Raw genomic sequence first — 27,500 nt, forward strand, 5'->3', positions numbered from 1 at the left:
GATTTGTTAAATTGTTTCAAAGTATCCCATCATCAGTGTTTACTGCGTATGAAGCGACTGATGACGTGTCACTCACCCATCTGAGCCGTTTTATTTAATTTATGTGTTAGTGAGTGAGTGAGTGAGTGAGTGAGTGAGTGTGTGTGTGTGTCAGTAAGTGAGTGAGTGTATTTGTGTGTGTGTCAGTGAGTGAGTGAGTGAGTGAGTGAGTGAGAGAGTGAGTGTGAGTGAGTGAGTGAATGTGTGTGTGTGTGTGTCAGTGTGTGAGTGAGTCAGTGAGAGTGAGTGAGTGAGTGAGTGAGTGAGTGTGTGTGTGTGTGTGTGTGTGTGTGTGTGTGTGTGTGTGTGTGTGTGTGTGTGTGTGTGTCTCAGTCAGTGAGTGAGTGAGAGTCAGTGAGTGAGTGAGTGTCAGTGAGTGAGTGAGTGTCAGTGAGTGAGAGAGTGAGTGAGAGAGAGTCAGTGAGTGAGTGTCAGTGAGTGAGAGAGTCAGTGAGAGAGAGAGTGAGTGAGAGTCAGTGAGTGAGTGTCAGTGTGTGAGTCAGTGAGAGTGAGTGTGTGTGTGTGTGTGTGTGTGTGTGTGTGTGTGTGTGTGTGTGTGTGTGTGTGTGTGTGTGTGTGTGTGTGTGTGTGACAGTCAGTTAGTGAGTGTCAGTGTGTGTGTGAGTGAGTGTGTGAGTGTGTGTGTGAGTGAGTGAGTGAGAGTCAGTGAGTGAGTGAGTGAGAGTCAGTGAGTGAGAGTCAGTGAGTGAGTGAGTGAGTGAGTGAGTGTCAGTGAGTGAGAGAGTGAGTCACTCACCCATCTGAGCCATTTTATTCCCCCGTTTGATGGTCTGAAACGAGAAGACGGACGATCCAGCAGCGACGACTGCGTTCTCGTTCTCGTTCTCATCTGAACAACCAATCAGACGAACACATCATCAACATCTTCATCATCTTCAATATCATCATCAACAGTGTTTCACATCTACTTCATGACGGGTTTATTCTGTGAATGAGCAACTGACGGTGCTTGAGCTGTTAGTGATGAGTGTGGGTGTGAGTGTTCACCTTGTGATCCGGCGTACAGAACCTCCACATAGTTCTGCTCATTAAACACCTCTTCTTCTTCATCCTCCTCTTCATCAGCAGATCTTCTAGATTTCTGGGGGGTTTTCAGGGTCACAAGTTTCTGAACGGATCCATCCGCTGCTTTTACATCTGCAGAGACATAATCATATTCATAATGCAAAATATATATGTGTGTCTGAGTGAGTGTGAGGGTCTGTTTGTCTGTGTCTGTGTCTGTGTGAGTGTGTGAGTGTATGTGTGTATGTGTGTGTGTGTGTGTGTGTGTGTTTTGAACATACCATGGTATTACAATCTGATATACCACAGTACTATTTCTGTAAATATGGTCTTAAAAATATTGTTTGTGGTAATTTATAGTTTCAAAAGTAAAAGCAAAAAGCTGATGGAGTGTATATATAGAGTTTAGGTAAAACAAACAAAACTCGATCTCATGAAGTTATTTATGTAAAATGTAAGAGAAACACTTTTACCTTGCTGTTTCTCTACAATATGATCCAAAACATCTTCATCAGCCACGAACCGAACCTCTAACGGCTGTTTCTGGGTCATCCTGCCACTCAGACACTACACCCCGAACTCAAACTGTAATATCTGTCACACATAGATGATTATCAACATTTGTTTTGATAATAACGCTTCATCTTGCACAAATAGACCTGTTGAAAATCTGAGGTACTGCTGTCGATTCGGCGCCACAGGAACCCACGTGTGACAGGAGGAGGGTCACGTGAGCAGCTCCGGCCAATTAGAATGAGGCTTCATTGTAAACTACACCTCCCATAATTCCAGGGTCGATTAAAATCGCATTAAAATCTTAGTAAGGGTGTGTTTTTTTTACTATTTGGAAACAACGGAAAGTTTAACTTTTAATCCTTAATTGGAATCTGGGATTAAAATGGCCAACGGTTGATCTCCTAAAATTAATTCCAAAAAAAACATCGAGTCAACGAAGATTAATGTGATTGGTTCATTCAAAGCAACGCTGATAAAAGTAAGAGCGATCACGTGATAGTCCCTGTTTGCTGATAATTCTAATGGTTGTTTTTATTTTTAAAAAGCAGTTGATAATAAATCACTCATAATGAAATCCAAATTTATCGTAATCCAAGTGCTTTTTAAAGCATAAATAGCGTAAAACTGACAAATAAAGATGTGTTTTGCGTCGAATCTCTGACAGTATGACCTCTTCTGCTTCAATACCTTATAAAGATCCACTGTATTATACGATATTCATTCACTCTGATACAGAAATGTCATTTGACATTCAAATGTCATTGTTCTGACCGGTTTCAATCCAGCCGAGGCTATTTTAAATGTCACTGACTGGACTGAAGAGAAAGATTAAATTCACCCTTTCACATATGAATCAGGTTATTTATGAAGAAACTGTTATTGCATTGCAAAACTGCAAATATGAAAGCCAGGGCATACAGGTTCTGTAATCAAAACCAAATGACAAATAGAGCCGGAATAAAACCTGATAACTAGAGTAAAGTTCGTTTTAAACTTTGATGTTGGCCTGACAAAGTATGGAAGTTTGAAAGTTGTATAAGCTTTAAATTTAGCTGTGAAAAGAGAAATACTTTGCTAGTATGTTTTACCAGGTTGCTAGCATGAATTAGCCTGTTAGTAGCATGTTTTCACACAGTTAACATGAATAACCATGTTTTAACATGTTGCTAGCATGTTTTAGCACATTGTTAGCATTAATTATGTTGCTAACCTGCATTAGCATGTTGGTAGCATGCTTTAATATTTTGCTAACATTATCATATTGCTAGCATGTTTTCACACATTGTTAACATGAATAAGCATGTTTTAACATGTTGTTAGCATACATTAACATACTTTGCTTACATGTTTTGACGTGTTGCTAGCAAGAATTAACATGTTGTTAGCATGTTAACACATTGCTAGCATGAATTAACATTCTTGCATATTGCTAACATGAATGAACACGTTGCCTGCATGTTTCATCACATTTCTAACATGATTAAACACTTTGTTAGCAGGAATTATTTTGCTAGCATGTTTTAACATGTTGTTAACATGTTGCTAACATGAATTAGCATGTTGTTAAAACGAATGAGAATGTTGTTAACATTAACATGTTGCGAATATGAGAATTAGCATGTTGGCTAACATGATTTAACATGTTGTTAGCATGAATTTACATGTTTGCTAAAACAAATGAGAATGTTGTTAACATTAACTTGTTGCGAATATGAATTAGCATGTTGGTAACATGGTTTAACATGTTGTTAGCATGAATTAACATGTAGCTAACATTAATTAGCATGTTGCTAAAACGAATGAGAATGTTGCGAATATGAATTAGCATGTTGCTAACATGGTTTAACATGTTGTTAGCATGAATTAACATGTTGCTAACATGAATTAGCATGTTGTTAAAAACAAATGAGAATGTTGCTAACATTAACTTGTTGCGAATATGAATTAGCATGTTGCTAACATGGTTAAACATGTTGTTAGCATGAATTAACATGTAGCTAACATTAATTAGCATGTTGCTAAAACGAATGAGAATGTTGCTAACATTAAAATGTTGTGAATATGAATTAACATGTTGCTAATATGGTTTAACATGTTGTTAGCATGAATTAACATGTTGCTAACATGAATTAGCATTTTGCTTAAACGAATGAGAATGTTGATAACATTAACACGTTGCGAATATGAATTAACATGTTGCTAATATGGTTTAACATGTTAGCATGAATTAACATGTTGCTAACATGAATTAGCATGTTGTTAAAACGAATGAGAATGTTGCTAACATTAACATGTTGCGAATATGAATTAGCATATTGCTAACATGGTTAAACATGTTGTTAGCATTAATTAGCATGTTGCTAACATGAATTAACATGTTGCTAAAACGAATGAGAACGTTGCTAACATTAACACGTTGCGAACATGAATTAGCATGTTGCTAAAATGGTTTAACATGTTGTTAGCATGAATTAACATGTTGCTAACATAAATTAGCATGTTGCTAAAACGAATGAGAATGTTGCTAACATTAACACGTTGCGAATATGAATTAACATGTTGCTAACATGGTTTAACATGTTGTTAACATGAATTAACATGTTGCTAACATGAATTAGCATGTTGCTAAAACGAATGAGAATGTTGCTAACATTAACATTTTGCGAATATGAATTAACATGTTTTGCTAACATGGTTTAACATGTTGTTAGCATTAATTAGCATGTTGCTAACATGAATTAGCATGTTGCTAAAACGAATGAGAATGTTGCTAACATTAACATGTTGTGAATATGAATTAGCATATTGTTAACATGGTTAAACATGTTGTTAGCATGAATTAGCATGTTGCTAACATGAATTAGCATGTTGCTAAAATGGTTTAACATGTTGTTAGCATGAATTAACATGTTGCTAACATGAATTAGCATGTTGCTAAAACGAATGAGAATGTTGCTAACATTAACACATTGCGAATATGAATTAACATGTTGCTAAAATGGTTTAACATGTAGCTAGCATGAATCAGCATGTCCTAAGCTAGTTGCTCGTCTTTGCCAGTGATAAATTCGAAGTGGATGAAGCTTAAATATAGGAGTTACCGTTCTAAAGTTTTGACCCTCTAAAACATTTCAATGCGACGCATCAATTTAAACTGCATTTTTCCAGCTGAATCACTCAGAATCAGATCCTTAAAGTGAAAATTCATATTTTATTGGTTCCATACATTAATTTAATCAAGGGCAGAAATTAAGAAAACGAGGTTATTATATCAAACAGGGGCATCTACAAGGTTCAAGGGTTGGTTTCAATTGCAAGTGCAGACCTTTAATTCACTTAAACTGATTCCGCTGGTCAGAAAGAGAGAGAGAGAGAGAGAGAGAAATCAAAAATAGTACAAAAATTGAGTTCAAAGGCTTCAGCATTATTGGGTGTGTGAGGAAAAACAAAACAAACAGCAACATGTTAATGGAGTCCAGTCCAGCAGTCCGTGTGTGTGTGTGTGTGTGTGTGTGTGTGTGTGTGTGTGTGTGTGTGTGTTTAAAGAAAACATGTTTAAAGCGTCCGGATCTGAAACAAACACAGATTGTGCCCTTGATTTCACTGAATCAGTTTCACACAAATCAAAGAAGGGGAAAGACGAGGTTCATGTGTTTCTCTTTTACACATTAGATCAGAATGGCTTTATGTAACTCTAAGGAGGAATACATCTCAATACAGTTATACAGAACTCTGCTACTACCTTAAATATACAAGCACAAGTACACAAAACTCAACCGAAAGCCCACGCTAAACCACTCTCTTCAGAAAAATAGCACAAACCAATAGAATCTGAAATCTGGACCTCGACGGTTCTGTTACTCCTTGGTTTGCAGCTTTTCAACATCGGCGAAAAGAACAAGAAAAAGAAAAAGAAGAAAAAGAAAAAGAAAAAAAAGGCAAAGAAAAACATTCTAGGGAAATATAGAGGCTGGTATAAAACACAGATAAAATTCTCCAAAACGTGTCTTGAGTTGAAACGCTCTTCACGTGAACTCTGTTCCTCCACCAATCAGAGAGCAGAACACGGCCAGCTCACGTTTCACTCCCCAATCAAAACTAAAGGAGAAATAAGAGATGCATTTTGCTGAAAGAAAACGATTTTTTTTGTTTGCAATTAAACATTTTCTCAAGCAAAAACAACAGAAAAGGATTAATTTAAATTGAAAACTAGTTATGATAACACTTTACTTAATGCATTAAAATATTTTCAGAATCCTGGTTGTGTTTTAATGCACTATAATTTCTGTAATGTAGCGATGACTCAATGAGTATTAGAGCTGGTTACAATTACCATTATAAGTTGCAATACAAAGCATAATTAATGCATTAAAAATACTTTCAAATATCAAAGCTTTAAATAAAAAAATTGTTATAATGCATTATAATATTTTCAGAATCCTGGTTGTGATTATAATTTCTGAAGGTGTATCGAATAATATATATAACATTATATAAATACAAGGCATAATTAATGCATTAAAATATGTTTATAATGCACTATATATCAAGGCTTTCAGTAAAATAAATTATAAAATGTTATAATGCATTATAATATTTTCAGAATCCTGGTTCTGAAGGTGTGACCATAAATATATATAATAATAATAATAATAATAGTAAGTTGCAATACAAGGCATAATTAATGCATTAAAACACTTTGATAATGCACTATATATGAATGCTTTAAGTAAAGTGTTGCTGTATCTGAACATCACGCTAGTGTTTTGATTTATGCTGATTTAAAATGAGTTTCTCTCACTGCAATCCAGTGTTATAATCCAAAATCATGGCAGGGAACTTCCTTTTAAACATGATGAATATTAAAAATATGCATATTTTCAACATGCAAAATGCAGTGGTTTTGGGGTGAAACAGGAGCTGGATGTTTGGGTTGGTCTTGTTGGCGGTTTACGTGGTCAGATCTCTCCGTTCCGTCTTAACTTAATCATGTGGACTATCTACAGGCTCCTCAGAGGAGTTTCCTCCCCGTAAAACACCAACAAAACCACGAGCGCTCGGGATAAAACGGTCCTGTGTGTTTCTGATGTCATCTCTGATCCTTCCGGTTCATTTCCTCTGCTGACAGGAAGAGTCGTTCTGCAGGTAGATGAATGAGTCGATCTTCGACCACGCCTCTTTCTTCCCATTGGACGCCGGGTTGGCCCCGCCCCCTCGCGGGTCTCACTGAGACGCCTGTGAGGTGGGGTTGTCGTTCTTGCCCTCCTGGCTGGACGGAGGCTTGTTGTTCCAGGGGCTGTTAGCGCCCAGCGCGGGCGAGTTGTTAAAGCTGTCCTCGTCGTCGATGCCGTTAGCGGCGTCAAACTGCGTGTTCTCGAGCCGCGTGATCAAACGCTCGTCCTCGTCTCCGAACTCGCCGCCCATCAGCGTCGGCTCGCCAACAACCATCACATCCTGAGCAGAGGAACAGAGGAGTTAGCACTCGGGGGGGGGGGGGAACTATAGGACAACCGTTTTTGGCACACACACAAAAAAACTATATATATATATATATATATCTCTCTCCTGTGCTGTGATTGGTCACTCACCGGCACCTGACTGGACAGTGGGAAGCTGTTTGCTGGGCTCTTCTTCTTGCTGTTGCTGTTGTTGTTTGTTCCTCCGCCTGCGCTCATGGTGCTGCCGCCCGACATCTTGCGCTTCCGTCGCTTACTGGGCGCCTGTCTGGCAGGTTCAGCTGAGAGAGACGGGACACACACACACGGTGAGGCTGGAATACACTACATGACTTTAAACAGCAGGCTGCATGCACGTGATCCGTGATCTGGATGGTACGTTTTTCCTTCTTTTTATGACTTTTATCTTGTAAGTCGTCGACATTTTTTCTCGATCTTTGTGACTTCGCCCTCTTGATTTCCATTGTCTGGTCAGCGTATTATGACTGTATTATGTACAGTATTTATTAGCGATGCATCATACACTATATGTGTTCTAAAATCAGCTCAAAATATCAAACATGTTTTGATGTGCTCCGACAGTCTGAAGCTAAAAACTCGGAGTTTGTGCCCATCATACACTACGTGAAGTCTGTCAACTGCGAACACACAAAATCTGCAGACTGGCACAGACCAGGGTATATGCAGGAATCATAGAGATGAATTTACTACCTTTTACTACCTTTTTTTACCACCTCCACAATATTTTTTACTACCAACACGACATCAAGCAGCAGCCCTTTTTTGGGGGGTGTGGGAGGGGTATGCAAAGCACCACTTACTACTTACTATAAGGTATAAGTGTGACACTGTCACACCCATCGTATGTATATATTAGGTACACTAATGTTTAATTGTGATCATTAAGTAGGCCTATTGTCATTGTCAATTATGTTTTTTTTATAGTGTCGAGTTGAGTTTCAGTTGTCCTTATCTTAACCCTAGCCCTTGAGTTATCCTAACCATAGACCTTAGCCCTAATAAGGTGAATAATAACCTTAGCACTTTGTCATTGCTATCAACTCCGACTCACTCAGGGCTCGACATTAAGCCTTTTCATGTGCTTGTTCTCTGGACAAGTAAATCTGTCATTCACTTGTCCGAGTAAAAAAGTTGCTTGTCCGGAATTTTTTTGGTGTGTGTGTGTGCTGTAAATATAATTTATTCTGAAGAAATATCCTCATCTGTGTTCAATCAGCTCTGATATATTTAAATCTGCATATTGTCATATCTGCACCTTTAAAGGGCACCCCCCTTTATTAAATGTATGCTTCATCTTTAGTTTTAAATTTTATCAATAGATTAAATTGGAATAGCCTAATAAGATAATATAGGGCTGTTGTTACCCTAGGAAGGGCTGATCAAATTAAATAATTTGCACTGAAAGTTTACAACTGCATTAAATAATGTTATGACTATGAGATCGTTTTAAATATTTTTGAATATACAAATAAGAAACGTTGGAAAGAATGATACTTTTAAACATGAAAGTAAACCGCCAGTAGGAGGCGTCAGGCGACCGTTTTAATGAGCGAGTCATTGAGTCATTCATTCAAACGATTCGTTCAAACAACTGATTCATTCAAGAATGAGACATGTTTATGAATGGGACATTGAATCTTTGACTCGTTCAAAACGCTTGAATCATTCAGTAATGAAACACGGTTAAGTGTTGCTGTGAGATGCGTTACGGTTCTGCTGTGATATTTGTTTGGAACTAATTTTGCTTCTGAAACAGAACAAAAACAGTCAATATTGTGTCTAAAATGTAAGTGACTTAATTTGAACTGTTTATTGAACTCTTGTATCAAAAGCAATGTCACATTTTCAGTCGTGATGGTACTCAAGAAAACAGCACTCGTCGTGTGAGGTTGCTAAACTGTATCATATGTTAAACATTAAAACACATTTTGAATTTTGGCACTGGCAGTAACGTTATGTTGTTAACTGAGTTTAAACTGAGTTTACATTTGTTTGGATTTCTCCTCGAGAGGCTGCGCGAGCCTCAACAGCGCAACCTTGTTACCGTCAGTAATACTTATCCACTATCGATCGCAACTTACAATAAATATAATACAATCAGAATAATTCTCTCATTTTAGTGATTCCCTAGTTTTTTTTTTTACATTTAATCAGGCTTGTCCGGTCGGGCAAGTAAAATTCTCTTTTACTTGTCCCTTCAGAAAATCCACTTGTCCCGGACAAGCAGACAAGCGTTAATGTCGAGCCCGTCAGGTCCTGTTGTTAGCACCGTATATATTTTTAAATTATGCTAGATGAAGTTAAAATATGGAGACACAAATATTAAGCAAAAAAATGGAAACTTGAGGTGGTGATGAAAAATTTACTACCAAGTCAAATTGCTTTTGTTACCTTTTACTACCTTTCAAGGGCCTTAATTTTGGTAGATTCTTTTTACTACCTTATACTACCGCGCGGACACCCTGCAGACATTTGGCAACTACTGCCGACCCACCCAGATCTCAAAACGGGGCAAAAATCTGAGCAAAAGTCATGTAGTGTATTCCAGCCGTTGCAGAAACAGCGGCGGGGCGGGACACACACACACGCGTTACAGAAACACCGGCGGGACGGGACACACACGCGTTACAGAAACACCGGCGGGACGGGATACACACACGCGTTACAGAAACACCGGCGGGACGGGACACACACGCGTTACAGAAACACCAGCGGGACGGGAAACACCCGCGTAACAGAAACACCAGCGGGACGGGACACACACACGCGTTACAGAAACACCAGCGGGACGGGAAACACCCGCGTTACAGAAACACCAGCGGGACGGGACACGCACACGCGTTACAGAAACACCGGACGGGACACACACACGCGTTACAGAAACACCGGACGGGACACACACACGCGTTACAGAAACACCAGCGGGACGGGAAACACCCGCGTTACAGAAACACCAGCGGGACGGGACACACACACGTCACAGAAACACAGGCGGAACGGGACACACCTGCGTTACAGAAACACCAGCGGGACGGGACACACACACGTTACAGAAACACAGGCAGGACGGGAAACACCAGCGGGACGGGAGACACACACGCGTTACAGAAACACAGGCAGGACGGGACACACACACGTCACACGCGTTACAGAAAGACCAGCGGGACGGGACACACACGCGTTACAGAAACACCAGCGGGACGGGAAACACACACACACGCACGCGCGTTACAGAAACACAGGCGGGACGGGAGACACACACGCGTTACAGAAACACAGGCGGGACGGGACACACACGCGTTACAGAAACACCAGCGGGACGGGAAACACCCGCGTTACAGAAACACCAGCGGGACGGGAAACACCCGCGTTACAGAAACACCAGCGGGACGGGAAACACCCGCGTTACAGAAACACCAGCGGGACGGGAGACACACACGCGTTACAGAAACACAGGCGGGACGGGACACACACGCGTTACAGAAACACCGGCGGGACGGGAGACACACACGCGTTACAGAAACACAGGCGGGACGGGAGACACACACGCGTTACAGAAACACAGGCGGGACGGGACACACACGCGTTACAGAAACACCGGCGGGACGGGAAACACCCGCGTTACAGAAACACCAGCGGGACGGGAAACACCCGCGTTACAGAAACACCAGCGGGACGGGAGACACACACGCGTTACAGAAACACAGGCGGGACGGGACACACACGCGTTACAGAAACACCAGCGGGACGGGAGACACACACGCGTTACAGAAACACAGGCGGGACGGGACACACACGCGTTACAGAAACACAGGCGGGACGGGACACACACGCGTTACCGAAACACAGGCGGGACGGGAAACACACGCGGGACGGGAAACACACGCGTTACAGAAACACAGGCGGGACGGGGGACACACACACACACACACACACACACACACACACACACACACACACACACACACACACACACACACACACACACACACACACACGTTACAGAAACACAGGCGGGACAGGACACACGCGTTACAGAAACACCAGCGGGACGGGACACACACACGCGTTACAGAAACACCAGCGGGACGGGCCACACACACGCGTTAGAGAAACACAGGCGGGACGGGACACACACACGCGTTACAGAAACACAGGCGGGACGGGACACACACACGCGTTACAGAAACACCAGCGGGACGGGACACACACGGGACGGGACACACACACGCGTTACAGAAACACCAGCGGGACAGGACACACACACGCGTTACAGAAACACAGGCGGGACGGGACACACACACGCGTTACAGAAACACCAGCGGGACAGGACACACACGCGCGTTACAGAAACACATGCGGGACGGGACACACACACGCGTTACAGAAACACCAGCGGGACGGGACACACACACGACACACACGTCACACGCGTTACAGAAACACCAGCGGGACGGGACACACACACGTCACACGCGTTACAGAAACACCAGCGGGACGGGACGGGACACACACACACACACACGCGTTACAGAAACACCAGCGGGACGGGACACACACACACACACACACACACACACACACACACACACACACACACACACACACACACACACGCGTTACAGAAACACCAGCGGGACGGGACACACACGCGTTACAGAAACACCAGCGGGACGGGACACACACACGCGTTACAGAAACAGCGGCGGGACGGGACACACACGCGTTACAGAAACACCAGCGGGACGGGACACACACACACACACACACACGCGTTACAGAAACACCAGCGGGACGGGACACACACACGCGTTACAGAAACAGCGGCGGGACGGGACACACACACGCGTTACAGAAACACCAGCGGGACGGGACACACACACGCGTTACAGAAACAGCGGCGGGACGGGACACACACGCGTTACAGAAACACCAGCGGGACGGGACACACACACGCGTTACAGAAACACCAGCGGGACGGGACACACACACGCGTTAGAGAAACAGCGGCGGGACGGGACACACACACGCGTTAGAGAAACAGCGGCGGGACGGGACACGCACGCACGCACACACACACACACACGTTACAGAAGCACACACGTTACAGAAACACCGGCGGGACGTCTGAGAACAGACTGAACGGTTCCTCACCTGGTGGAGCCACCATCCTCTGCCACTTCTGGAACAGACACGTCTTCAGACAGTCTCGGGGACTCAGACTGTACGTCTTGTGCCTGGACATCAGCTCCTGCATGGGCTCCAGGATTACACACAACTGAGACACACACACACACACACACACAACAAGAGAAGTTACTCTTCTGCTGAATGAAAGAGGATACTTACTTCATCCACAAAAATGGAGTGAATGGAGTATACTGGCATGAGCCTGCTATGTGCTGTTCAGTGTCACAGTGAGTGTGTTTACATGCACGTTCTTAACCCAATTATGCTTAAGCAGTTAACACATAAACCTGTTTTATAACCTGTTTTTAACCTGTCTATTAGAGTAATGTCATAAACGGGTTAAGCATCTAGATGCAAATACATTAACCTACATTTATTGCTGGATTTAAAATCACAACCAACATAAATTGAATACTGGGAGTCAGATAAATGAATGATTAGGTTTTAACGTCACCACCAGGAAATAACCTGATTTATTAAAGTCCCCCTGTGGTGTAAATCAAGCGTTTAATGTTGTTTATCTGTGTATCTGGTGTTTTTAATATGCTTTAAGACAAACCATGTGTAAGTTCATAAGTCGACAGCATTGCTGAGTATTTCCTCCTTAAAACTGCAGTGAACCAAAGACAGTCTCAAACACACGCTTTGAAATCGCTGGTGTTTCTGACGTCACAAACTACCTTGTAACCAATCAGATCAACGTGTGATCGTCAACCAGTGGATCTCTGAGCTGAGTGAGTGAGTGAGTGAGTGAGTGGAGGCGGGACTCATTTGCATATTCATAGAACCACGCATACTAAATGAGGCAAGGGTGTCGAGTTACATTCAAGATATTTTAAAGCACGAAGAATATTTTTTTCAAGGAAAAATCTCATTTTGGTGATCAAAGACGAGTTTTAAGAGATACAATTATTGACTACAGGAAAACTTTAAAAAGTCTTGTAAACACAGTTTACTTGCATTGTCGGGTTACTGGCTTGCATGTAAACTGGGACAACAGGTTTTTCAGCATATTGGTGTGCTAAATATAAATGTTACTTTGTACAGTGTTCAGCCTACTTATATTTGTGTAAAACACAACATTGTGCTTTTGTCAAACTGTAAACTCTTGTCAAACTGTAACCTACAACTGTCACCCAACCAAAATCACACACACACACACACACACACACACACACACACACACACACACACACACACACACACACACACACACACACACACACACACACAGTTTAAAAGCAAAAATGATCTCATCTTTTGGACATTCATCATATTGCATTGGTTTTCATTTCTTGTCCTAAAACAGAGCACTAATCTGTTTATTTTGAAGTTACACATTCTACATTGATTAAAAAAGAAAATCAAATGTGTTTTTAATGGTAGTATTATTTTATACAGAAATAAATTATTTATAATTCAGATGAGAATAAAGTTAAAGTTAATTAAAATTTTAAGGAAACAAATATATTGATCTGAAATATAGCAAATTAATTTTAAATTCATTCAGGTACAATTACCAAACATATCTCAAGGTCTTTTGAATAAAGGGTGGCAGTCTTTCATTATCAGCTGTTGTTGTGGACTATATACTGGAGAAGTATTTGTTCTCCATTTGAGTGAGATGTTCTTATATGGCTAATTGAGCAAAGTGCTTCCATATATTTTATTAGTAGTAGTATTAGTTCAAGAATAAAATAAAAATATCAGATTGATATCAGTATCGGCAAATAGCCAAAGCTGCGGCATCGGTATCGTATCGGAAGTGAAAAAGTGGTATCGGGACATCCCTACTATCTTCATATTGCATTCCTGCTAAGATGACAGAAAAATGTACTTGCAATTGCTGTCCTGCAGCAAACCATGAGAGCAACTGTGTTTTAGAGACACATGGAATAGTGACCTGGATGCACCAGGACATTTTGTTGATAAAATGATTGTGATTGAGGAACAGCGTGAGAACTTTACTATGTCTGGTCTCTCTGTATCATCGCAGTGTGCTTTATCACATATTAAGATTATTATAGTGCATTTTCACTGTCAGGCTTCACATTTTATGTCAAATTTAAGGCTTTTTTTAAGAAAAATTAATGCTGTACATTGGAGGTGTGCAATACTGACAAAAACATTTATCTCGATATTTTCAAAGTTTTGTTGATAACATAATTAGATGATATTTTGCTGAGTGTGTTTTCCTGTTGTCCCATGGCTGGTTTAGACGCCTGACTTGCATTTTTTTCATATTCTACGCGGTGGTCAGTTCACAGCAGTGACAGAAATTTTTTTTTCTTTTTTATTAAGGGGCAATATTTGCCATAAATTGATTTCCTGGAGCATTTTCACCTTGGCTATATAAAGGCATCTCTTCCAAACATCAAATGTCAAATTATAACATTCAAATTAAACTCAATTACAATAACACAGTATAGGGCTATTACCAATCAAAGAAATCCTTATCAACAAAATCCATCTTTGCAGCGCAGAGGTGACAGAAGCGGCATTAATATATTTACAACACATTTAGAATTACATAAATAATGTTATAATATTGTTTTTATTATTATTCAATATTTAAATATAAAATTATTTCCAAATTTTACTTTTTAATTAACCCTTTAAAACCGGATGTGTCGTCGACAACACAGCCAACCAAGCTGTATTCATGTCACTGTAACTTTTCATCCGTTTGCACTATCAAAATAATTCCTGAAAGTAGACATCATGCGCTTTTCACTTTTCCGGCTTATTACGGTAATGTCATGCTTTCCGTCTGCAAATGACAGCAGCGCGGGAAGGAAGGATTTGAACAGAGAGATACGACGCGCGGCAGGTTAGAGTGTGTTGGATTGCATAAAATAATAAAAGAAACGAACAAATACATGGCGAAAGAAGTGTTAGACAGCAGAAGAGGGGATTGGGATGATTTTTAATGAAATTTGGGAGGCAGATGGCTGTTACTCTTTCACGTCTCTAAGCATGTAGTGTGTGTGCATGTGTGCGTGCCTATGAATGCGTGCATGTGTATGTGTGTGTGTATGACAAAAAGTGTCCTAAATGAAAACTGTGCAACCCAATGTCACAAAAAAGACTTGTATATATGTATTATAGTTAATTTTTCAACTTTAAAGTGTTAGTTTCTTTTGTTCATGATTTTTTTCTGTTTTTTTCTAAATAAAAATCAGTAAATTTATTCTCGTTTTTATTTTTGTCTATTTAAATTCTATTTACAAACTCACCACACACAATAATGGTCAATAACTGTAATTTGTTGAAAGCTTATCTTTTTCTGTAAAAGATGACACCTTGCACATGAAGAAAGCACATTGTTTTAGAATTTTACAGTCAAAAAATCTAATTATGTGAAAAACACCTATTTTAGCTTCAGATTCTAAAGTGTTAAAGCTGTATTTTAAATATGAAACTAAAACCGGTAAAGTTTAATTTGATATTTAGATACATCTAAGTTACAGTAAAAGAAAAAAGACAGACTTTTTATGGCCTTAAATTTAAAAAACCTAATTTAAGACTTTTTAAGGATCTGTGAGTGAGAAACACACTAGAGAGTGTTTTGAAACTACAGTAGTCCACATTTAAAGTGGATAAAAACCTTTCATCAAAGTTGCACATGAATTTTGAACAACACCCGTTCTTGTCCGATGAACGTTTTTGATCCACTTCAAATGTTGTCTACTGTAAATGCTGTATCCAGATTAATGTATAGGAAGCCAGTGTAGTGTTCGTACTCTGAGGTAGTTGAGGGTGGAGTTTGACAGGCCGCATCTGGTGATGTTTTTGGACAGCTGATCCAACATCTGCGGGTCTTGTGCCTGAGACGGAAACAAAAGCACACGATCATCAGGTTTGAAAACACAATAAACATGTAATTCTAGAGCGAGATCCAGGAGGAGGAACTGACATGCATGGCCAAGATGCTGCGGGGAATGAGCTCTCTGTGCTGCCGGATGCTGAAATGCCACGTCTTTATTCTCATCATGTCATCAAACATGAACTCCAGGTAGAGACGGCCCTCCACACACACCTGAGAAGACCAGCAGAGTTACACACACACACACACACTGTGGAATGGTTCACCTCATTACATCCGGCAGTGTTCCACTCTTAGAGAGTTTAAACGACATTTAAAATCGTATTTTTGCATTAAACAACACACACACCTGCGTGAACATGGGTTTGCCGTTCTGCGTGACCATAGTACACTGATCACAGTCCAGAGACACGAAGTTGTTGTGGAAAGACTCTTTCGGGTGTTTCAGGACGTAGTAGAGCTCGTTGGCGCCGCCCTCAAACACACTCCTGAAGTAACGAGGAATCAGCGTCCGACCAATCGCTGAAGAGAGAGGATAATGCACCCGTCAGAAAAACAAATCAATTCAATTCTCAAATGTCAGGAAAATCTTTAACTGAATGAGCAGCGCAATATTAATGTGCACTTATTAAAAATGTTCTATGACTTATTAATTAATATCTTATTGTCTGATATGTGATACTCACTGTATCGTTTAGGGCCGTCCTCCAGACAAAACGTGATGGTGAGCATAGCGTCATCCTCAAAGAATTCGGTAGTGAACGCGTCCCACCACAGATTATCACACTCCTGAGAGAGGAAGAGAAGTCGTTCATTCAGCTGATGTTATAGAGGGTTCATGTCACGCATATATAAAGCATCTTAAATGTTTAAAATGTTGCTGATAGTGAAGCATGAAACCCACAGAACATCAAACTCACCTCCGTCCAGTTCTGAAGCCGTTTGTTGAGTTCAAATATCCTGTAGTCTGTCTGATTCCCATAAGGTGTGTGTCTCCTGAGACAGAGAGTGTGTGTTAACACTCACAGACACTTTATATGCTTTAACACAATCATCGTAGTGCTTTTAATAATGAATATCCTAATACAGCATCTGTAGGTTTTAATCCAAGTGTATTAATCCTGTAATTAATTCTACTGTATTATAAGGCCTGTAAATGATCGAAATCCTCTGATAAACCTGTCGCACACAATCTCCTCCAGTGCTTCTGTGTCTGATCGAGAGTTTAGACTCTTTCATCCAGTAAAAGTCTCTCAGTATTACTGTACAAACGTCCTCCTTCAGCTCGAGCTTCACGAGTCTTTCTGTGTCAATCTGCTCTGATTTATCAAGGAAACCAAGAATAACTTTGATATTGTTAGTAATATTTCAGCTGGACTGAAGCAGGTTTACTTGATTATAATCATCATTTATTATAAAAATCATGAGTATCAAATATGATCATCAGGCTTTTGAGGAAGGGTTATTTATCATTATTGTTTTGCATTATGTTTTAAATCTACAGATCATAAAACGACGCATTTAAATATCATCTCACTAAGACATTATTGGCAGATATTGATATTTATATGCATTTTATGTAAGTATCTGCTATAAAGATCTCATTGATTTACATTAAAAGCATCAGAATTTCATCACTTTCAGTGCATATTAATATCAGCTCATGCAGAAAACAGCATATTTTTGCTCAGTTTGAGTCTCTGAATAAAATGAAGGTGTTTTTTCCTCCATATTCTCACTACATCAGACTATATGAGTCTGATGCATCAAATATGATACCAAACAAAAAACACATGCAAACGTTTTTAAATATATTCTGGCTAAAGGTTAAATTAACGGTTTAATAACTGATTTTTCGGACTATTATTTCATATGTCAGGCTTTCCAGGTGTAAAGGCCTCACCCGATGCCCGGCTCCAGGTATGTGGGGGGGTACATGGGCGTCGGGCTGCAGAAACAAGACAGAAAACAAGACGACCATGAAAGATAATGTCAAAATTAATCTGTGCTTCATTTGTTTTTTAGATGTCATTTCACAGTATCATTTTGGACAGAGATTTCAGTTTTTGATTTTTACATTCGTTACGATATTACAGAAGAAATGGTCTTATTTTTGCTTTCTAAACACTAGTTCTTGTTCTTTTAGATAACGCAGTCACAATCATGTGCATGCTTGGAAAAGGGTCATATCCCCAAATCTAAATTTACAGCTTCGAAACCAAAATTAATTGTCTTTTGCTCTGAATCCTTATGTAAATTTAAAAGGAACTAAAGCAATTAAAACATCCCAGATATTAAATAAGATTATAAATGTCACCTGTGAACAGAGATACCATGTTTAAATTAGATCTTTCTATCCGCCTACTTGAGTCAAAACGAAAGTAATGCAAATGTATTTCTTTGCCTTTCTTTTTACTTCCTTGCTTATTTAATAATTGTATGCATTATCGGTTTAAATGTCATTACTCGATGTCCCTCGTACAAAGTCAATTGTTCTACTCATTGTTAATTTCAAATGCCAGTAGGATTCATGTTAATGGAATGAATGTTAAATGTTGTTACTTGCAAAATGTTAAAAACACAGACAGGAAGACAGTCGTTTTCTGCATGTTATCAGCATGCCACAGTAGATCTGACCCCCACTAGGCTTTACAGCCCTGGCACACTGGAAACCACACCCTCTTCCCTGAACACGGTCTAATCCTGGACCCTGAGTGACAGATTGTGTCCACCACAGAGAGGCGTGAGCACTTCATGTTCCAGTATCTGACAGAGACTTGCGCTGATGCAGATCTTCTGTCCACAGGAACTCGAAGCGCATCCAAACACACACTGAACCGCACAATTATTCTTTTAGGGCAGTTTTTTCTGTAACTCAAACAGAAGTGCGTTGGCACTTGCAACGCCACGGTCATGGGTTCGATTCCCAGGGAAAGCAAGAACTGATAAGAATGTAAAAAATGTGTACCTTGAAATGCAACCAAATGCATAAATGTACATTTTCAGTGCTCAAAAATATACTTATGAAATGCCTTTCTGACCTTTTTAAGACCCACACAAATGAAATTAGTATCCGTGTGTCCATTCAAAAGCATGACTCAATCTGAGAATCTTTACTTGATTAAACACACATTCAATGAGGGCTTAGAATGTCTTAGCAAAACAGCAAGTTTAAAATAGTCAGACATTTTATTTTCATCTGCATATAGTGGGAGTGATCAAGCGACATTAGCAATAATACACTGAATTAGATGGCAGATAAAGTGCACTCTGTAAGTGATAAGTGGTATGACTGTATACCGTATTTCTTAAATGTCCATCCAGTTTGAACTTGCCGCGCTAGCAACGGCTCTCTCCGCGCTAGCAACGGCTCTCTCCGCGCTAGCAACGGCTCTCTCCGCGCTAGCAACGGCTCTCTCCGCGCTAGCAACGGCTCTCTCCGGGGTAGCTTTGCGTAATAAAATATTTTGACTCAGAACAATATTTCCTGTCTAATTATTTACTTATGTGGCAAGTATCCATTTTCATTACATTTATATATTTGGCAGACGCTTTTATCCAAAGCGACTTACATTGCATTTCAAGGCACACATTTACATTCTTATCAGTTCTTGCTTTCCCTGGGAATTGAACCCATGACCGTGGCGTTGCAAGCGCCAACGCTCTACAGTTTGAGCTCCAGGTACGTATCCATGTAATAAGCGGGATAATGTCCATCCAGACGGTTGTTATCTCAGAATAAACCCCTTCAGGTGTGTGCGTGACTGCGTGTGTGTGTTATCTCAGAATAAACCCCTTCAGGTGTGTATGTGTGTGTGTTATCTCAGAATAAACCCCATCAGGTGTGTATGTGTGTGTGTTATCTCAGAATAAACCCCTTCAGGCTGATGGAAGACCTGATCCTGATCACCCTGTCGGGTTTATTCTGAGATAACAACCGGATGGATGGACATTATCCCTTACTTACATACCCTTTACCATTTACTCTGAGCTTGTAGCAATGCACTCTGATGATACAGGTGATACTGTCTTTACTTGACTGCCCAGTGTGAGAACATTACAGTGACTGATACAGGGATTAGTCTCAGCTCACCCCACGTCTCGGTCCAGCATGGTGCCGGGGTGGAAGGGGGGGAAAGCACTTCCGTTGGGGGGCTCCTTTGGAGAGTACAGCTTGAACGACTTGGAGGAACAGCCTGAGCAGAGAGAGAGAAAGAGAGAGAGAGAGAGACATGATTCGACACATTAGTCAAACATCAGGAGAGTTTAATGACATCACATTCATCATCATATTAGAATGATTTGTGAAGGATCATGTGACACTACAGGGCTCTAGAGTGCGACCAATTTGGTCGCACATGCGACCAAATTTTGTAAGGGTGCGACTAACATTTTTCCTAGGTCGCACCGGTGCACCTAACGTCCTCGCATCCGCTGCCTCTCCACGAACTAATCGTTTGTTCTCCTTTGACGGAACTCACACACTCATGGGAACTCACACTCTTCTCTCACGCTTAATGAGTGATGACGGAGGACAGAATTAAACATTCAAACGTAGCCTAGTTACACTTAAGGTCTGTGATATTAGTCTGATTTTATTTTAGATTTCGGCTTCCAAAGATTATAAAAAATAATATATTGAGGTAAAACCATTAAAAACTATAGCCACATTCTATCTAGTGCAACTTCTTCCCTTCGCAGCATTACACTGTAATTTCTCCCTAAAACTCAAACCTAACGACAGAATCAGCACGATCGGTGATTGTTGTAAAATGCAGTCTAGTTACTGTTGCTAACTTGCGGGACGCGTTAAATAATTAAAAGAGCTATTAAAAGCACCAAAATCTGCATAAGAGATGCATGTTCGCAAGGCGGCGCGCGCTCCGAAACCGAGACCAAGACAAGCAAATTATAGCCTACTTTGGGTTTCATGTGCGCGTCTAAACGATCAAATGTACACAAAAGTATGTCAAAATGACCGGCTTGGAGATTCACTAAAAACAGTTTATGTCTTAAATGGACGTAGGTATCGAAATAGTTGGGAGAATATGATGCATCAGACGTAGCAGATCTGCACTCGGTCTTAAAGGGGCCGCAGTCTAGTAAACATGCGGACGATTGCGCCATTGCTGCGAATCAAACAACAAGAGAAAAATTACTACAAAGCTCTTGAACGAATAACTTCAGCTTTATTAAGCATTAATTTATTTATGAAAAATTACGCAGTGTTATTTTTCATTTGATTACTTTATTAGATTTCTTTTTAGGCCATACCTGAAGAGTAATGTTAGTAGACCTTACTGAAATTAAAGCACTGTGTAGGCCTATATAATGTGTATCTTTGTTTAATTGTTTATCTTTTTTTTTATCTATTGTTTATCTTTGTTTAATATTTTATATATATATATATATATATAAAACAAAAAGAACCGATAAGAATACAGTTAAAGTACCGGATCGATAAGCAGTATCGGTAAGAGTAGGAATACCGTTAAAACCCTTTACTCCCCGGTCAATGCTCCGACAACAGCCCAGACATGAAGCTACTTCAGCCACCATTCTCCCCAGTCCCTGGTAAGATGCCAAGCCCTGGTCCTTCGTCGGAGATGGCATCCGACTCAGAGACGGAGGTAGAGCCTACCGCGTCTGAGCTAGAGACTCAAAATAGTTTGTTTGGCAGCTCAGTGAAACACTTTAAACATTTTTTATTTAAAAAAAAGATTTTTATTTTTATATAGGCTACAGTAAAATTGTGCTTCAAATAAAAAAAGTATTTACCTACACCTTATTCTTGTTTAAAATCATTTACATAATATGAATGTATATAGAGCGTGATAAAAAGGTGACCTTGAATTTGTGGCGTTAAAGGTGACGCAAGCTGAGGAAAAATTTGGGTGCACCCAAATTTTGTGCTGGTGCACCTAAATAAAAAAGTTAGGCGCACCAGTGCAACCAAGGCAAAAAGTTAGTCTGGAGCCCTGCACCAGAGCCATAGAGAGAGAGAGTTGCGACACTCCCATAGACCTCCGTTGTAAATAATGGCGGCGCTTTTAACCGCCTACTTCCGGGATATGAAGATCGGAATAGTTCCAAACACTGTCATTTGGGCGTTGGACACCATTCACTTACATTGCTGCGCGTCGAGTTGTTCCAGAGTTAAGTTGCCGAAATATCGACCTCTTTTGAATTGTCAACTGTCTATATTGTATCAGAGGCCCTTTGCGATGCTTATACTGGTCTTCATTTGTACATGCACAGCGTAATTATTTATATTTTATGTTGGTTGTTTCAACCAATTTTCAAGCACTGCCTGCTAGCTAACGTTAGTTAGCTAGCGCGACTTCGTCAGCTAAGAGTTCGGTAATGAATCGCTACCACCTTTATAGCAACTTTTATTTAATTTAATTTTTTGGGATATACTAACTTTTCATTATGTTATTATTGTCTTGAGTGAAGCGGCTTGTGAGAACAATGCTGGACCTTTAGGATTGTTATGGCCATCACCAGTCCTGTCTGTTTCATGGATCACCTGCCCCTGGTTTTTGTTTTTCTTGTTCATACACACAAGCACACATTTTTGTTGTCTGTCAGTGTTTAATAAAAAATATTTTATTTGAAAACCTTCATTTGTATCAGCCATGCTTAAATTCGTTTTTAATCTGTTATAGTTTTGATAATGTGTATGGCCTTAATCTTAAAATAATATTCTTAGTCTTAACATGATCATGTTTCACGTTGTGGTCCTGGGGGTGGCCACTTTCATCAGAAGAAGTGAGCTAGCTTCTAAGCGAATTCTGAACGGACCGCCACGGCAGACCTCTTTGCGTGATCACGAAGGTAGGCTAATGGCTGAATCAAAATTTATAAGCAAAATCACGGGAATCAATAGCCTAATACAGCCCAGTTGTGCTAAAATAAATATCATGAGACGTCCATCATCAGATGAATGATATGGAAAAGTTAAGTTAGAGCCGCTAAAGCCAGTGCTACTACCCATGCGAACATGAACACTAAGCTTTTCCCTCCAAAAATATAGCCTAAAACTTATCTCCAAATGCAAAACTGACATTAACAAAATGCAATAATGCAATAACAGCTGAAAAAGTACTTGGGTGTGTGTTTTATTTTATATTTACCGTTCAATAATGCAATCGCTGCTGTCTGTCCCATAGAAGAACATGACAGCCAGCGTACGTTTTGGAACTATTGGGGCTTACATGAACCACGTGACAGCCATAGCGGCGACATCAAAGAGTGTCGCAACTCTCTCTCTCTATGGCTCTGCCCTGCACTAAAGACTGGAGTTATGATGCTGAAAATTCAGCTTTGATCACAGGAATAAATTACACAATTCAGGGCTTGAATTTCGGCGAGGGATTGCGGGTATTGCGCATCATTTTTATAATTCCCGCAGGTCTCCCACTTATAATGCGGGAAATTCCCGCAAACATTGATTCACTTTAGCCTGTAGGTTGTATTAGTAAATTAATCCACACAGATTATAAAATCAAATCAGTCATTTTAAAACTGTCTGCGATACGCAATTTCTCAAACAGCATGAGTGATTCAGCGGTGCTGCGTCTTCTATCTCTCGTCTCTCAAAATGGGTTGCACAAAGCAATCGTTAAGCGCGCTGCAGACGGCGATAACACTCTCGCGTTTCGGGAGTCGGGATAGACGGAGTTGTCACTTGCATAATCGGGCCAGCATTGCATCATGAGTAACTAAACTTTACCATTTGCACGTCTTTTTAAGTCTTACCAGTTTAAGCATTCACGCGATTTTAAACTCTTCGGTACGTGCGCGCTGTCTGAGAGATGTTGCTCTGCACACATACATAGAGTAAAGCCGCCTCACACACAGCTCGCGGGCAGTGTTGGGTGTAACTCATTATAAGTAACTTGTTACGTAATCAGATTACTTTTTAAAGTAACTAGTAAAGTAACGCATTACTTTCAAAATTTACAACAAAATATCTGAGTTACTTTTTCAAATAAGTAACGCAAGTTACTTTGTTTTCCCATTTTTGACTGACAGCTCTCCTGTCCTCATGTTGAGACAAATTGAAGTGCAGAGGCGTTGTGTGTGTAAACATGATGATTATTGTAGTTCTAGACTAAATGTGAGTGTGCATTTACTCAGTATTCCTCAAAATGAATAAAATCAGTGAAATGCAGAATCAAAATACCACATGCAAACCCATGGGCGTCGGAACCATTGTATATGGGTGGGACAAGACCCACCCACTTTTTAAGATCAATGATATTATAGGCTACCCATTCACTTTTACCATCTCTAATTCAGCGCATTTGTCTGTTCGCTTTTCAGAGCGCCGTCAGTCAAATCCATTCCACTTGAAGAATTCCCTAATAAATTAAACTCCATTTCCGCTGAATCGCTACATTATATTTCTCAACGAGCCGCAACTGATGAAAGTAACCGCCCGTTGTACCCTTCCAGTCAAATATTGCGTTGCAAACATCAATAACAGCTTTAAGTTGTCATTGCTGGCAAATGACCATGGAATTAGGGGGATAATCCACGGATAGCTGTGCATTTAATGCACGACGTGGAGGCAAAGAAGCGCCCGACGTGAAGTGGAGTTTAGTTTAGTTTACTTGTTTTATTAAAAGGCACCAGAATACATGATATTTACTCCAGTAACATTTTTCTGAGGGAGGACCCACCCACTTTTTTTTTTCTTCCGACGCCCATGTGCAAACCTCCAATAACTAAATATGTTAAATAAAACAAATGTTTATGCATTTAATCTCACTTTATTGACCGATGTACTTGCTTCTGACTTCGATGATTCAGCTAAACCATAAGCAAAAATGACTAAAGATTTTTTTTTTTTTTATTGGTAAAGTCAGTGTTAAATTCTCTTCTCCTGCATCCTAGAATCGAAGCAGCTGAAAGGTTTGTTTGAGGGGCGCCCTCTACTGAACACGCGTGAATCTGCATTTCCTTCAGCCTGAGGATTATTATTTCACTTTTGGTGTGAAAGGGTCTTTACATGTGGCCAAAAATATAACGTTTTATGTTATAAAAAAACAAGCCCAGTCGAGGTGGGGGAAAAAAAGTAACGTAACGCATTACTTTTCTAAAAAAGTAACTAAGTAACGCAATTAGTTACTTTTTAAGTGAGTAACGTAATATTGTAATGCATTACTTTTCAAAGTAACTTTCCCCAACACTGCTCGTGGGTAACAAAAGTTATTTTTCGTGGATTATATCGCTTTAACAGTCAAAAACATGCGAAAATTATGTCAATTTCGGTCTTGGTGAGTATCCTCCAAACACAGTGGGTTATGTCTTAAATAAGCATAAATCGCCACGTGACCGTATAATGAACACAGGATCCGTGCACTAGCTCTTAAAGGGACAGCAGACATATGTGTCTGTCATTCATTTGGTTGTCAAAACAACAAAACATAGCTTTCATTTTAAGGAATCAGGATTAATAGCTTATGTATTTAATTTAGTCAGGACTAAAATACTACCCAGTGTTATTTTTCATTTGATTACTTTATTCAGTCTCTGTATTTCTGAATACTAGACCTAATTAGACCTAAGCAAAAACTTCTCTCTTTATTTCTCTTTATTGGTATCTTTATTCTATTGTATTTATTTGTGCTACTTTTTCTATTTAATTCAAAGATTGAAATCAAGCTTCCTTGTGTTGTGTAAATTCTTAAGAACAAAATTACCCCATTGTAAAAATGCGATGAGTGAGCATACATTTAGGCGAGATAAATGTAATAATAATAAAAAAAAAAAAGTCTAAACTCCCCCCTCAAATTAAAAATTCCCCCCCATAAGAATCACCTAAGGGGGGATTTCCCCCCCATTTTCCAAAATGAAATTCAGGCCCTGCAATTATACTATATATATATATATATATTCACATAGAAAACAGCTGATTTACACTGGAATGATATTTCACTGTTTTTACTGTACACTGCCTTGGTGAGCAGAAGAGACTTGTTTCAAAAACATTTAAAAACAATTATTCCAAACTTTTGACCGGCAGTGCTGATTGGTCAGTGATCCAGTGGCGCTAAAACCCAGAGATGTTGATTTGACTTTTTGGAAAACAGTGAATGTATAGAGAGAGAGAGAGAGAATGTGTGTGTGTGTGTGTGTCTGTGTGTACACATGTTTCTCTATCCCGGTGGGGACTTAAACCTGAATGCACACACACTCATGGGGACTCGTGTCACTGTGGACCTAAACTGAGGAAAAAAGCTTATAAATCATACAGAATTCGTTTTTTTGAAAGTGTAAAAATGCAGTATGTTTTGTGTGATGGGTAGGGTTAGTGTGTGTGTGTGTGTGTGTGTGAGATGGGTAGGGTTAGTGTGTGTGTGTGTGTGTGAGATGGGTAGGGTTAGTGTGTATGTGTGTGAGATGGGTAGGGTTAGTGTGTATGTGTGTGTGTGAGATGGGTAGGGTTAGTGTGTATGTGATGGGTAAGGCTAGTGTGTGTGTGTGTGTGTGTGATGGGTAAGGCTAGTGTGTGTGTGTGTGTGTGTGTGTGTGATGGGTAAGGCTAGTGTGTGTGTGTGTGTGTGTGTGATGGGTAAGGCTAGTGTGTGTGTGTGTGTGTGTGTGTGTGTGTGTGATGGGTAGGGTTAGTGTGTGTGTGTGATGGGTAGGGGTAGGGTTAGTGTGTGTGTGTGTGTGTGAGAGTGATGGGTAAGGCTAGTGTGTGTGTTATGGGTAAGGCTAGTGTGTGTGTGTGTGTGTGTGTGTGTGTGTGTGTGTATGTGATGGGTAGGGTTAGTGTGTGTGTGTGATGGGTAGGGTTAGTGTGTGTGTGTGTGTGTGTGTGTGTGTGTGATGGGTAGGGTTAGTGTGTGTGTGTGATGGGTAGGGGTAGGGTTAGTGTGTGTGTGTGTGTGTGAGAGTGATGGGTAAGGCTAGTGTGTGTGTTATGGGTAAGGCTAGTGTGTGTGTGTGTGTGTGTGTGTGTGTGTGTGTGTATGTGATGGGTAGGGTTAGTGTGTGTGTGTGATGGGTAGGGTTAGTGTGTGTGTGTGTGTGTGTGTGTGTGTGTGTGTGTGTGTGTGTGTGTGTGTGTGTGTGTGTGTGTGTGTGTGTGTGTGTGTGTGTGTGAGAGTGATGGGTAAGGCTAGTGTGTGTGTTATGGGTAGGTTTAGGGGTAGTGTGTGTATATATATATATATATATATATATGTGTGTGTGTGTGTGTGTGTGTGTGTGTGTGTGTGTGTGTGTGTGTATACATATATGTGTGAGTGAGAGAGAGAGATGGGTAGGGTTAGTGTAAGGAGAGAGAATATACAGTTTGTACAGTATAAAAACCATTACGTCTATGTAGAGTCCCCATCAAGATAGAAAACCAAACGTGTGTGTGTGTGTGTGTGTGTGAGTACAGTGACGGTCTCTCACTCTCGAGCAGT

The 27,500-nt window shown here is 40.3% G+C and overlaps 2 protein-coding genes and 1 long non-coding RNA gene across 9 annotated transcripts in view; all 3 read right to left on the reverse strand.

Annotated features, from left to right (window-relative positions):
- The window catches only part of orc2 (origin recognition complex, subunit 2), a 10,988-nt gene extending 7,366 nt beyond the window's left edge, over positions 1-3,622 (reverse strand). The window contains exons 1-3 of one of the 2 annotated variants that reach the window (XM_082155858.1): positions 1,539-3,622; positions 1,048-1,197; positions 797-889 (exon numbers count right to left, since the gene is read on the reverse strand). In XM_082155858.1, coding sequence (XP_082011984.1) covers positions 797-889; positions 1,048-1,197; positions 1,539-1,617 — 322 coding nt within the window. In that variant the 5' untranslated portion in view covers positions 1,618-3,622. The remainder of the gene's footprint in view (positions 1-796; positions 890-1,047; positions 1,198-1,538) is intronic. The other variant, XM_082155857.1, reaches the window with a different exon arrangement.
- Positions 3,623-4,772: 1,150 nt separating this feature from the next.
- ldb1b (LIM-domain binding 1b) overlaps positions 4,773-27,500 on the reverse strand; it is a 40,200-nt gene continuing 17,472 nt past the window's right edge. For 3 of the 6 annotated variants that reach the window (XM_082155920.1, XM_082155921.1, XM_082155924.1), the window contains exons 2-11: positions 20,168-20,270; positions 17,978-18,022; positions 16,995-17,070; positions 16,761-16,863; positions 16,424-16,596; positions 16,165-16,287; positions 15,992-16,075; positions 12,213-12,336; positions 7,170-7,318; positions 4,773-7,035 (exon numbers count right to left, since the gene is read on the reverse strand). In XM_082155920.1, coding sequence (XP_082012046.1) covers positions 6,805-7,035; positions 7,170-7,318; positions 12,213-12,336; positions 15,992-16,075; positions 16,165-16,287; positions 16,424-16,596; positions 16,761-16,863; positions 16,995-17,070; positions 17,978-18,022; positions 20,168-20,270 — 1,211 coding nt within the window. In that variant the 3' untranslated portion in view covers positions 4,773-6,804. The remainder of the gene's footprint in view (positions 7,036-7,169; positions 7,319-12,212; positions 12,337-15,991; positions 16,076-16,164; positions 16,288-16,423; positions 16,597-16,760; positions 16,864-16,994; positions 17,071-17,977; positions 18,023-20,167; positions 20,271-27,500) is intronic. The other 3 variants (XM_082155922.1, XM_082155923.1, XM_082155925.1) reach the window with 1 other exon arrangement.
- LOC309488053 lies at positions 18,153-20,159 on the reverse strand. The gene is made up of 2 exons (XR_014202001.1): positions 18,950-20,159; positions 18,153-18,906 (listed from the first exon to the last, which is right to left on the reverse strand). It is a non-coding gene; the product is annotated as an uncharacterized lncRNA (long non-coding RNA).

Source organism: Leuciscus leuciscus (genome assembly GCF_965113295.1).
Source record: "Leuciscus leuciscus genome assembly, chromosome: 23".
Lineage (NCBI taxonomy): Eukaryota > Metazoa > Chordata > Actinopteri > Cypriniformes > Leuciscidae > Leuciscus > Leuciscus leuciscus.